The following is a 13,972-nucleotide window of genomic DNA, read 5'->3' on the forward strand; positions in this document are numbered from 1 at the left end:
AACAGAGCATACTGTTATGGAAAAAGTACTCGGGGTCCTGTATCCTTAGCCAACATCCATAACGGGAAGAATTCTTAGTGTCTCATCTCAAAGCTGAGGTGTCCGTCAGAAACAAGGAAACGCTCATATCCTGTAGTTAGATAACGGTGTCTTCAGAAGTAGATACTTAATAATGAATGTGCATACAAAGACACATGATACTCATGTGTGCCTTAGAATAGGCACGTGTATTTACACATGTCACTCATCCACACAGCCCAGGAGCAGATTTTAGAGTCACAGGAGACTTGCTTTCTCAAAATTACCACCCTTTCCAAACTTGACTTATTTTTTTACTCTCGCAATTCAAAATTACAGCAAATCCTACCCTAACGGGTTCATTTAGATTTCAGTTACAAAAATGGGGCAAACAAAATTGTGCCAAGAAACAAACCCTGATCCCTAAGGTGCCAACTTCCGCCCTTCAAAAACAAACACACAACAACTGGACCTCAAAGTGTATAATGACACTATAAAAATTTAACAAGCATTTCCTTTTTTTTTTTTATTTTCGAAGAGGAGAGGGAATCCTGAGCATCAGAGTTACACTGGCTTTAAGTCCGGCCCGTGGGATAAAAGCCGGAACAGAGAGTCTGGACCCACTCAAGCCAAGGTGATCCTCGTAAATGTAAGTCATGGGGCATCTGCAGTCATGGAAGCCCATAGGTCCTAAAGTTATTCCGGGAACCCAGAAAAGGAAAGGGATAACTGGGGGGGCGGGGTTGGGCTGGGGTCCTTGCCCTGCTGGCCTCTTGACTCCACGTTGCACTGGGACTGGGGCAGAAGCTTCCTGCCACCCAGCTCCTGTGCTTGCAGAAAGGGACACCCCAGTGCGGACATACAAGTTCTACCCGGGCCGCTCCAGCAGTCCCATCCACGGCCCTCACAAGTTCTCCTTCAGTAGGCCGAGTTTGCGCAGAGCCTCGCGCCGAGCTTCCTCGGTGGAGCCACGGCCGTTGAACTGCACTGTGATGCCCTGCGGCCGGAAGCCCACCGCCCGGGGGAGCGAGCCCGTGCGCTTGCGGGCATCCTGGCTGCCGTCCGGGCGCGGTTCGTACAAGCTGCGGCTGGCGTTCTGGCGCGCCAGCTTGCCGGTCACAGCGGGGTCTGGCCGGAAGGTGATGGTCTTGCTGGTGGGGACGAAGGAGCTGGGCTCGCTACGCAGGGCCTCGTGCACGCTCTGGAAGCCATTGGCCAGCGCCGGAGGCTGCTCCGTCTGCACAGCCCGGGACTGCTGCGCTCTGGCCGGGACTCCTGCACGCAGAGCCCCAGGCTCGCCGGCCATGCCTGCTCTACCCAGGGTGCGTGCTCCATCTACAGAGCCATTCTTCTGCTCCTCCGCCTTCTGCCACCGCTCTTCCGATGATGTGTCACCCGCAGCAATGAAGGACATGCCATTGATATTGGCCAGGACCTGGGCCTTGCGCTCCTGCACATTGACAGCCGCCTTGGAGATGGTCTTGTTGAAGTCCTTGCCCGCGCTGTTGGTCACGCTTATGTTGCTGGGGAAGCGATGGACCTTGGGTGCTGGCTGGGCCGTGTGTCGGTGCCACACGCCGACATGGTCCCCGTTTCGAGAGGCTAGAGAAGTCGGCGTCCTCCATTCCCCAGGCCTGCCTTCTTTTGAGGGGGATGTGGGGGACAGGGCTTCATTTCCTGCCAACTTCTCAGAAATTTTCTGAGCAATCACCAGAGGAGTGGGCACGGAACGGGGCAGTTTGGGATGCTCTGCTGGAGGAGAGGGGGACATCGGCTCCTTTCGTGGGGCAGAGGGAGCAGGGACTAGTAGGGAGGGTGGCAGAGGAAGCACCTCGGGACTCCTGGAGTCTGGTGGGGGCAGGGAATTCTCAGCGGCTTGTTTCCCACCTTCAAGAAATGGCGTGCTTTGTTTTGCAACAGATGGGGCCCCTGAAAGGAGAAGAAAGACTTCATAAGTTTTTGCCCCAATAAAAGTTAGATGCATGTTCCTGCCCACACTACTCCAGAGAGCCACAGTGGGACATACTATGAACCTCTACAATGTGTAATCAAAACGCTCGACCCGATGCATGGACTACAGAAGAGGCAGTCCGTTATTCTCAGGTCAATACATTCAGAACCAACAGATTCCTGACAGGGTGGTGACTATCTACAGCCAGAAACATCCAGTTAGGAAGCAGTCTGGAAAGGTATGCTTCTGAGGATCCATCACCTTGGGGGCATGTGCCCCCCTGCCCCCAGCCACCTGATCAGGGGATTGTACAAAGGAGACACCAAGTGGAAGATGGGGTGCCCACTTTGAATCCTAGTTTGTAAGAGGCAGGTGGATCTCTGTGAGTTCAAGACCATCCTGATATACACAGTGAGTTCCAGGACAACCAAGATTATATAAAGAGACCTTGCCTCAAAAAACAAAACAAAAAACCAATCAGAAGAGCTATGAAAATAGGCTAGAAAACTGCTGGGCACAAGTGCTAAGTTTTCCAAACCAGTTTTCTTTGGCGTGATTATGTGATCTAATCTTTTTAAAGGATCAGCAAGTTCAAATTACCTTAGGAACTATGCTTCAATGGAGAAACGCAATAGAAATGCAAAATTCAATGTTTCTTCCCTCAAGGACTGGCTGCAAACCATGCTCTCTTTTTATATGGAATCCGTGCGATGTCAGAGTCTGAGTAATGCCTCAAGAGAAGGTGTGTGTAAGCTAAGACTGGTGGTATACACTGTGACGTCAGCACTTGAGGGGCAGACACAAGAGGACTGAGTGTCAGGCTGGGTTATCCAGCAAGCTCCAGGCCAGCCCGGGCTGTACAGTGACACCTCATCTCACCGTACACCCTCTCTCCCAGATGCTTATGATGAACACCAGTATTGACAGTCTGTGTGTACACAAGTGTTTTCTCTCTCTTTTCTGGTCCTGCATGTCCTATGTGTCTCCTGCCCTTGTCTTTAATATAAGTTCCCATCAGCAAGTAAAGGCTGTAAGAAAATTTCACTGCCCATTTCCTTCCGGTTCTACCTCATAACTCAATGGGCATAAGCTTATCTCTTGGTTGACAATGCTCAGTGCCAACTCGAACCTTCTCTGCCCTTTTTTGACAGCCTCAGAGAGCTATGTGTTAGAAATGGGATATATTCTTACAGCACAAATCAAGTGCCCCCCCACAACACAAAACACACACACACACACACACACACACACACACCCTATAATATGGTTATTTGGTCTTCTCTCTTTTTCCTCTCCCTCCCTCCCTTTCTTCCACCCTCTCTCCTATGCTCCCTCGCTCCCTCCCTCTCTCCCTCCTTTCAGAGTTTCATTGCTGCAGAGCCTCCCTTCTAGAAGCTGTAAAGCTTTGAGAGTATCGAACGGACCAGTACAGGCAAACGAGCAGGAAGTGGGAACATGTCTGGAGTGCGCCACCACACCAAGTCAAAGGTGCCGGGACCTGTGTGCTACTGCTCACCTGCTACTTGAGGCACACCTGGAAGGCTCTCAGCTTCCCCAGACGCAGGTGCTGGCTGTACTAAATCGATGACATCTTCGGGCTCTGAGTGACTGGAAGGGCTCTCCTCCAGAGACTGTGGAGAGTGGCAGTGAATGCCACTGTCACACAGGGCTGGCTCATCAAAGTCATATTCCAGGGAATCGAGAGTCTCTTCAAAGAACAGGATGACATCCTTTTCCTCATGTGTGAGGTGCTTCAGGCTCTCGTCATCCTGCACATAAGTAATGGACAGCAGCAACGTCAGTAAAGAGAAAGTCACAAAAAGTAGGAGTCGATACCTAGCCGACGGTAGACTTCCCTGTATCCTGGAAGGTCCCTGCCGTTTGGGTTATCCCACCCCACTGACAAGTGGCCTGTAAGTCCTTCACTGCTATACCTCATGAAAAAAAGACATTGTCAAGAGACGCAGAAACCCGAGGCCTTCCCACCATGGTGAGCTCCAGCACGGAGTCACCAGTGGTCAGTACAATAGAGCATGTCTTAACTTGGAGCTCCATGCCATTGTCCCCATACTACCAAAGAAGAGTTCTCTGAAAAACATATATTTCTTTTTTAATTTTACGCTTATGGTCTTGAGTGTTTTCCCTGCAGATATGTCTGTGCGCTGTGTGTGCTGGATTTCCTGGGACCAGAGGTACAGAGAACTGTAAGTTGCCACGTGGATGGGTGCTGGGAATCTAACCCAGGTCTTCTACAAGAACAACAAGTGCTCTTAACAGTTAAGCCATCTCTCCAGCCTGGGACCTTACTGACTTCCTTACCTAGGCATAAATCATGAAGATAAAAATAACAGGAAAAAGCCTAATCCCAGAACCCGGGAGGCAGAGGTAAGAGGATCTAGTTTGAGTTTGAGGCTAGCTTGGTTTAAAGAGCAAGTTCTAGGACAGCTACACTGGGGAAACCCTGTGTTGGAAAAACCAAAGCAAAACAAAAAACAAACATAACACAAAACAACAAACAAACCCCACAGGCAGCAAAGGGAAGTACAAAGCAGAGGAAGGTAATGAGAGGGGAGACAGGTGGTTTTTACTTCTGTGGTAAGACCTGAAGCTGAGCTGATGGGGAGACCGGGAACAGGAAATGGGGGCGGGGCAATGAAGCCCAACGGATTCTCTTAAGAGCCTTTGGCAGGGGAAAACCTTAAGGACTGGAGAGCCCGGAAAGGATACTTTCAAGGTATCTCTCAGGCAGTATCAATGTACAGGTGGAGCCAGTTCCCACATCAGAAACTTTAGCCAGGGGCTGAAAAGGTGACTCATTGGTTAATGCCACACACCAATCTTCCAGAGGATCTGAGTCCAGTTCCCAGCACCCATGTTGGGCAGCTTACAACTGCCTAGGACTCTATCTTCAGGAGATCTGGTGCCCTCTCCTGGCCTCACCAGGCACTGTACTTCCGTGCATATATACTGCACTGCCACCCCATATACACATACTTCAGAATTTAAAAAATAATACGAAAGAAATGTCAGTCTATATTTTTAAGACACAGTCATGAGAACTAACAGCATGAGAGTAGTGGCTACAGGAAGAGGGGATTTGTGAGTTTTCTGAAAAGCAGAATTGGTTCCTCACATAATATTCTCTTGCACCACAGCTAATGAACACCCAGACTTTTCATTTCCATTAGACTTTACACTTAAGAATCACATTGGATATATGAAGGCATGCATGTTTTCTTGCATCCCATAGGAGTTATTGTAACCAAAATGTCAGGTGCCATTTTGACCTTTTGATGCCTAGAACATACAGTGTCTAAGAAACCCAGGAGTAGTCATTCTGTCATTAAAAGTGTGTCCGCATGCATATGTACATATGTATATGTGGCAGGAGAGAAGGCTCAGTAGTTAAGGACACTTTTTGGTCTTGTAGAGGACCTAAGTTTGGTTCCTAGTACCAACATGGTGGCTTATAACCATCTATAACTTTAGTTCTAGGGGAGCTGATGCCCTTTTCTGATCTCTGTGATGCATGGACATACATTCAGGCAAAACACTTCTTACATACATAAAGTAAGATAAAATAAGACCACACACACACACACACACACACACACACACTGGTGGGGACAGCTGAGTGTCATAACGCATGGTCTTCCTTCTCCTCTTCACCCCACTTCTTACTTTTGCTGGACTGCCTGGTCCCTACTTCCCACATGTGCCACCCCCAGCCATTGTATGACAGACAGTTCCCATCCTTCTTGTCTTTTTTATATTTTCCCTTGTGACAAGGTCTCTCTGCGTAGCTATCCTGGAACTTGCTATGTAGACCAGGCTGGCCTTGAACTCACAGACATCCTCCTGCCTCCACTTCCCCCCCAAGTGCTGAGATTAAAGGCATGTGCCACCAAGCCCAGCTCATGCATTGTGTCAGCACAAGCCTTGCAAGTCTGAAATCATCAGGGCTCTTGGCATAATAAAGATCCCTCTAGTTAAGTTTCACCTGTTATAGATTTTGTCAGGGTGCCACGACAGAGATAACATTACACAAGTGTTGAACCTCCACTCCTGAAACACCAAGTCTAGGGAAATGAATGCATGCTCTCTCCCCTACTGTGACCTTGATGCGGGGCATTTCAGTGGGGTGATGTATGACCCTGAAAATATTTTTATTTTTAATTTTAATGTGTGTGTGTGTGTGTTTGAGGGCATGTGTGAGCATGAGTGCAGAGCCCATTGAGGCCAGAAGAGGATGCTGTATCCCCTGGAGCTATAGTTATAGTAGCTGTGAGCTACCTGCTGTGGATGCTGAGAACTGATATATCCACCGAGGTGTAGTGAGAATTTTTGTTTTTTGTTTTTTTTAAAACCTAACTATGTTATGTGGCTATGTTTTATTTTAATCCTAGGTGTGGGACATGGGGCTGTTTGTCCACAGCTACTAACTATAACTGTCTCATGTTCTAGGAGGTGCATGATTTTTGCCAACTGCAGATAGTTTAATTCTGGGAACCCTGGGAAGGAATAAATGCCAGAGCCCCAGGAGGGGTGAGAGGAGTTCAAAAGAAGGGGGCTCACCCCTGCTGCTCCTGGCTGATGTTGCTGCCATTTGTCAAGTACTCCAGAGCAAAGAGACTAGAAGGAGAAGTTAAAGATAGCCTGACGATGATGATGATGATGATGGACTTGCCCCCAAGGAACCTGACACTCCTAACCTGCAGAAAGTAGCCCGTTTTGTTGGCTGAAAGAGGTCTAAGGCCCCTTTCCCCTCTAACCTCTTTCTCTCCCAGCTAGCATTGGGAAACTGAAAGGGATCAAGGTGGAATATGGGTGGGAAGGGAGAGGTATAAGAACTCAATAAAATAAATGATGATGATGATGATGATGATGATAATAATAATAATAAAACAAACAAAAAACCATACCAACACCCAGCCCTCTCTGCTAGACCAGTATGCACTTGAACCATGATTCTCTATCCAGCCGTACGCGTGAGTTTTGGAGTCCACTTCAGTTGGGTATCATTCTCCTTTGTTATACAGTAGAACTGAAATCGCACCGCCCTGGCTCAGAGTCTAGCTCAAGGATAGAGAACTTGCCTAGGATGTTCAAGGCCCTGAGTTCTAACCTCAGCTCTATAAAATAAACTAACATAAGCGTTTCAAAGGCAAAGTCCTAAAATGGACCCTCGGGTTAAGACACATTCCAATTTCCTACAAGAAGAGGACAACGTCAGGAAGCACTCTAAGGGGACTGGAGAGACAGCTCAGTGGGTAAGAGCACTTGTTCTTGCAGAGGACCTGGGTTTGATTCCCAGTACCCACATGGTGGCTCAAAGGCATTTGTAACTCCAGTTCCAGGGGATCCAATTCCTCCTCCTGAACTCCACAAGCAGCAGGTGCATATGTGCTGTACACACACACGTGCAGGCAAAACACTCATCAAAGAACCAAAGGATGGTCTAGAAGACCCACATCTAATCCAACCTGAAAGCAAGCAGTCCCCATGCGAGGCGGCATCTGGAAAACAGGCTTAGGCGGATGCTTCCCACAGGCCTGCTCACATCCGCATGGAAAGGCCTGGCATGACTTCCCAAGGGTCTTACAACTACTTCACCAAGGGGCCAAGCCTAGTAAACCAAAGATCTTTGCTTGCCGTCTCTTTTGCCCTGCCTAATCCTATTCTAGCAAGTACTGACAGATCTTACAGAGAAGCTGCATGGATCTTGTGCAATATACCTGGGAATTCTCCAGTTCTCTCTTTTTCCTCTTCTAATCACACAACGTGAGTTACAAATTGGTTCCAGCCGATCTGCTCAGAGACAAGACCCCCCCAGGTCACTCAGACTCTTGCATCCTCTCTAGGGTAGGGGCTGAGTGAATGGCATGCTTGCTTTGTAATCAGACTGGCCTGGAGACCTGGACCTTGCAAGTCAAACGTGCTGTGGATTTAGTATGCTGCCTCACTTCCAAGACTTGAAGCTTTCTCCCAGTGAACCTGGACTCTGAATGCCTGGGAGAGGAAAGAAGACAAGGCTAGGCACTGGAGCAAAGAATACCAGGGCCAGAAAGGGGGGCACGTGGTACTAGGCCAAGATGGTTCCTGTCTACTCCTATTCTGGGGAGATGCTGAACATTGCCTCCAACAGGGGTGTAAAAAGGAAGAATTCTTGGTCCTGAGAGAGAAGCTGTGGCATTGAGATATATCCAGAGTCAGAAAGGAAGTTATGGTCAGGAGAGTGGAGCTGGGCATGGGAGGTGATAGGATTTCTCTGGAAATGTTCTAGAATTGACTGGTGATCTCTGGACACTCACAGAAACCATTCACTTTAACTGACATATAAAACATAAAAATTGTGTTTATTTGTGAGGTCCCACGTGACACCATACTCGGCCAGATAGACACATCTTTTAACATTTTTCACTATGGTGAAAACGTTCCAAATCTTTTCTTCCAGGTTTCACAAGTACAGTGCACACTGTTGCTGTCAGTAGTCAGCTGTACAATAACACACCTGAACTTGTTTCTATCTGGCTATGACTTAGTACCACTGATACATCTCTCCCCATTACTACCCTACCTAGCTTCTGGTTACCACAATTCTGCCTGCAACACCTATGAGATCAACTTCTTTTTTCAAAAACTGTCTTCCTTTTCTTTTACTTTATGTAAATGGTTGTTTTGTGTGCAAGTGTGTCTCTGCACCACGCACATATCTGGTGCCCATGGAGGCCTCAAGAGTTGTAGGATTCCCTGGGACTGGAGTTACAGATGGTTGTGAGCTGCCATGTGGGTGCTGGGAACTGAACGTGGGCCCTTTGCAAAAACAGCCAGGGCTCTTAGCTGCTAATCCATCTTTCCAGCCCCAAGACCAAGTCTGTAAGATTCCGTAGGTAAGTGCTCTCGGCTGAGCCTGGCTTATTTCACTAAGTGCAATGGTCTCCATCTGGCTCCATCCATGCTGTTGCAAGCGACAGGATTTTACGTCTGAGTAGCATCCACCCCATTGTGTGTGCGGCACATTCTCTTTATCCACTAAGAAGTGGTGGGCACTTAGCTTGTTTCCATGTCCTTTTTCCTGGGTCAGGAGACAGGCTCTCATCATGTATAGCAGGTTTGGATTCACCCAGTCTGGCCTCAAACTCACGATCACCTCTGCCTCGGGCTCAAGTCCTGGGATCAGAGGCATGCACCCCCATGCTTGGCCCTTGCATTTCTTAGTAATTGTGAATGCTGTCACCATAACATGAAAATGCAGGATGCTATTTGGTCACACAGCAGATCTATTTTTTCATTTTTTAAAGAAACTCCACCCCTTGCTTTTACTAGTAGTGCTAACACACACACACACACACACACACACACACACACACACAGTATGCAAGGAAATGAAGACAAACATAAATGTCTTATTAAGTTTGTCTGCATTAATAAGGAAGGTTATATGCTGACAGCAGTTTGTTGTTTGTTTTTTACAAAGACCCTTTCCATAAATGTTTTGTTTCATTCATTCATTTATTTATTATTTTTATTTTTTTATTTTTGAGACAGGGTTTCTCTGTGTAGTCCTGGTTGTCCTGGAACTCATTCTGTAAACCAGGTTAGCCTTGAACTCAGAAATCCGCCTGCCTCTGCCTCCTGAGTGCTGGGATTAAAGGCGCGCGCCACCAGCATATAATTTTTAATGTACCAATCTTCAGATGCTAGAAAACCACCTCTCCCTTATTCTTGGCTCAGCACACCAAATTCAGGCGATGTCTGCAAGTCTCTGAGTCAAGTTATGCGAAGCAATCTGCCCCCCTCTCCACAACGTGTGTTTTAATAGTCTTTGAAAAAATACTTTATAAACTAATTTTCAAATCAGAAAACTCCATGTGCTAAGAATACTGGATAATAAGAACATGTACTGAACAAGCTTCCCACAAAGAACAAAGCCTCGCCAGCGAGTGCTATTCGCTGCTGTAAAATAGCAGAAAAAAAAAAAAAAGAGGTTTCTAGTCTAATTCAAACTGAGGGGACACCCAGATAAAAGCAGATGACAGAAGGGAATGTCACAATGAAACCCATCACTTTGTACTTTTATTTTTGAGACAGGGTTTCCTCTACATATCCCTGAATGCCCTAGAACTCACTCTGTAGACCAGGCTGGCTTCAAACTCACAGAGATCCACCAGACTCTGCCTCCTGAGTGCTGGGATTAAAGGCATGTGTCACCAAGAAATTTTTTAAAAGGTAGATGACAAACTTTTCTTGTGTGTGTGTGTGTGTTATGTGTCACACACGTAAGCATGCACGTGCCATGGCAGGCATATCCTCTCTCGCTCTTGTTTGGGTCTCCTGTTTGCTGCTGCGTACGCCAGGCTAACTGGTCCTTGAACTTCCAAGGTTCTACCTGTCTGTGCCTTACACCACTCAGTGGGAACATCGAGGTTGCAGGTGCACACTACTGCACATGGCCTTACAGAGGATCCAGGGATGTGACCCCGGGTCCTGACACTTCACAAGCACTCACCCACTGAGCCAGCTCTCCAGCCTACGACACACCCTAACTGAATGACAGTAATACTAACGAAGTCAATAATACAGATAGGACTATGTTAGAACCCATTAGGAACTAGCATGTTTGGGGTGGGCAAGCAGAAGGATACTAGAGAGAGAAAGAAATCCAAACCTTGAGTCGAACTAAGACCTGAGAAGGTTTAAGACACACACTCTAAAATCTACTTTACAGACACCTGGCATTTACTCCTATAATTAAGTTAGGCTTTTCTTTTTCCTTTCCACCCCCACCCCCCCACCCCACCCCCCCGCTAAGAAAAAACATTTAGTTGAATTACAACCTAAAGATGCACAAAGGGAGCAGAAAGACCAAAGAAAAGAAAATACATATTGTAAAAATGAGACAACCAGAGCCTGGTGGGGCGGCACCTGTGATCCCAGCACTTGGGCTGAAGCAGGAGGATCCTGGCAAGTTTGAGGCCAGCGTGGGCTACGTGTAGTCAAGTCTATGCCAGCCTGGGCTGCATGGTAAGACTTATTCGCAAGCAGGCAAAGCAAGCAGAGGTGACCAAACAAATGTTTTGAAAGAAGACCTGAACCAAGACTCTTCACTGATTGTCCCTAGGTCGTCAACTGAGGACACTTTGTCTTGGTGGATTCTGATTTGGTGACTAATTTTTTTTTCTTTAAGATTTATTTTTATTTTATGTGTATGGCTGTCTTATCTGCATTCACACCATATGCCTAGTGCCTAGGATGTCAGAAAAGGGTGTTGGATCCCCTAAAACTGAAGTAACAGATAGCTGTGAGCTGCCAGATGGGTGCTGGGAACTGAACCCAGGTCCCCTGGAAAAGCAGCCAGTGTCTTTTAACCACTGAGCCATCTCTCCAGCCAGATCTCATGTTCTCAAAGAAACCAAAGACCTGCTTGACATTTGAGCAATGCTTCACTGATTTAATTATGTAAACTGATACCAAAACAGAATAAAGGCAGAGGGATGATTCGCAGCTTAAATGTTGTGCTGTCTCTGGCTGACCTAGGCAGAGCCACCTAAGTACACATGGTATTTCCCTACGGGAGAACAAGGGTTTAATTATGCTTATTTCTAACTAGACACTGTTGTAATTTTTTTTCTTTTTTTGCTGTGGCTAACTTCAACCTGTACTTCTGTCAAGAAAGGAACACAAACAAACCAGCGAAGAATGAGGTCTGTGTAAGGTTTGATTACAGAACTGACGGAGAATAGCTTCAAAGGCCTACAAGCTGGGGTTCGGTGGCTTTAAACTTCTTTAAACTGGCCACAGAGCCCTTGATCTCCCGTTTGTCTGATGTTCGGAGAGCCTTAGAGGCTGTGCCACACCACCCCAGCTCCCCACACATCTTGATGTGATCGTGAATAAAACCAAGTTCCATTCAGTTCTTGTGCATAATAGGCATTTTACTAATGTCTAATGAATTAAATAGAAGCTCTCTGGCCATGTTTTCAAATAGCTCATTAGACCAGAATAGTTTCTGGTCTGGTTCAGGGAAGAAGGCAGCTCAGGGTCACTTACTAACCACTCTGCATATCCTGTCTTTCCTCTTGAAATCACAAAGCAAATGGCTTATCAAAATCCTGGGACATTATGTAAACTTGTGCCTAACGTCGCCGGTAGAAGAGCAGTCCCCCACAGCTCGACAGTCCCCTATCCTTGCTCTGTGACTAAGGGTTGTGCAAGTGGGTAGATCTGTGACTACAGGACATAAAGTCCATTAGCTTTGGGAGTTGGGGGGATTCAGGAGAGCTCCCTGAGTATGACATTTTAAAACCTTGCCAGAGAATTTGGATGACTGTTTTTGCCCAAGTCACAGGGGAAAATGATCAGGAAGCGTTGTGGACTGCCCTGAACCCTCAAAGAACTGGACATAGATTAAGGTCACATCCCTTAGGGATCAACTCTATGAAGACCTCCCTACTCTTTCCAGCCTTCCAAAAGCCCGTTGTTTTCTAATAGACGAGCCAATGTGTCCTTGGCAGATTAGGCTTTAAAAACACATCAAGAATAAGAACTCATGCTTTTAATCCCAGCACTTGGGAGGCAGAGCCAGGAAGATCTCTGAGAGTTCAAGGCCAGCCTGGTTTACAAACCAAGTTCCAGGGCAGCCAGGGCTGTTATACAGAGAAACCTCCCATCTCAATAAACAAACAAACAAAAACTCAAGACTATAAAATGTGGCTTTGCTTCCAGAGGGAATGGACATGGGAGGTGTAATGAAGTGGCTTAGTAAGCCTGTTGCCCGAATCAGGTTGAGAACAGGTGGCCTACCATCCCAAGATTTCTTTTGGAAGCACTGGAGGAGAGGGGTGGGGGGGATATGAAAACAAACAAACAAGTCTTTCAAAAGACCTAACATTCTTGGGTTTGTTAGTGCTGTGTAAAGGTCTACATTGAAAGCCCAGGCTTTATAAAGTCCTCAAGTCTGTCTGAAAGTACTGTCTTTATCCTGTGGGATGGCTCCCCTGCCCCGGCCTGGGTTATCAGTGCCTTCAGGCATGGTGCTTTTGGGGGCTAAGCTGCCCCAAGTTACTATCTGTGGCCAGAGATTCCCTCCATTGCCACCACCACGTGCAGAATTTACAGTGATTAAAAAGAAAATGCCAGTTCACAGAAAAGTATTCCAAGACATCCAACAAGGCTTCGGAAGCTGATCCTCAGGTGTGAAGGATGGGCGGGGCCAAACCAACCAAAGCATCTAAAAGCTTTAAAGAAAGCAACCACTCACCATAGTGAAACTTCTGGACCGAGAGCTGCTGCTCCGGCTCTCCAGACTGCCGCCTCTGCTCAAGTCGCTGAGCCTGCAGCTGGGCGACATGTCAGAGTCCATCTCCAAAGACTCTGGTTTCTGCTGGTTCCCAGGCATCCCCACACAAAGCTGTCCCTGGCTAGCTCACAGGAAACAGGGTAGGAGCCAGGGTCCCATTCTGAGGCAGGGGAGGTGTTCTAGGGAAATAAAACACATACCAGGAGTTAGCAACCAGAACCTTGATCACTCTAGGTCAGTCCACACTCATAGACCGGAAGAGTTAGCGCTGAAAATGGCTGTCTTACCCAAAGCAATCTACAGATTCAATGCAATCTCATCAAAATTCCAATACTATTTTTTTTCACAGAAATAGAAAAAAAAAAACAATCTTACATTGCATCTAAAAACACAAAATAGCTCAGATAAGCAAATGAGGGTATGTTGGGCCAAGGGAGAAGGCTCAATGGGTAAGAGGGCTTGAGTCTGAAAACTCGGTACAGACACTTGTAACCCTAGTGCAATGGTGTGTGTGTGTTGGGGGCCGGAGGAAACGGGGTGATGATCACTGGGGCTTGGTGGCCCGAGTTCAGGAGGAATCTGTCTATGATAGAAGATGACAGAACAGGACACCCAGTGTCCTCTGGCCTCCACACCTGCATAGATAGCCCATCCCCACAATTAGTAATGCTGAATGTATCACTATACCTGATTCTAAATCATGT

General features: G+C 47.1%; 1 protein-coding gene across 6 annotated transcripts in view; it reads right to left on the reverse strand.

Moving 5' to 3' along the window:
• Positions 1 to 485: 485 nt before the first annotated feature.
• The window catches only part of Proser2 (proline and serine rich 2), a 31,043-nt gene continuing 17,556 nt past the window's right edge, over positions 486 to 13,972 (reverse strand). For 5 of the 6 annotated variants that reach the window (XM_028764969.1, XM_028764967.1, XM_028764971.1 and 2 more), the window contains 3 exons: positions 13,230 to 13,447; positions 3,486 to 3,738; positions 923 to 1,947 (listed from right to left, as the gene is read on the reverse strand). In XM_028764969.1, coding sequence (XP_028620802.1) covers positions 923 to 1,947; positions 3,486 to 3,738; positions 13,230 to 13,367 — 1,416 coding nt within the window. In that variant the 5' untranslated portion in view covers positions 13,368 to 13,447. Of the gene's footprint in view, positions 1,948 to 3,485; positions 3,739 to 13,229; positions 13,448 to 13,972 lie in introns of those variants that run through there. The other variant, XM_028764973.1, reaches the window with a different exon arrangement.

This window comes from Grammomys surdaster, unplaced genomic scaffold (genome assembly GCF_004785775.1).
Source record: "Grammomys surdaster isolate TR1022 unplaced genomic scaffold, NIH_TR_1.0 146, whole genome shotgun sequence".
Classification (NCBI taxonomy): domain Eukaryota; kingdom Metazoa; phylum Chordata; class Mammalia; order Rodentia; family Muridae; genus Grammomys; species Grammomys surdaster.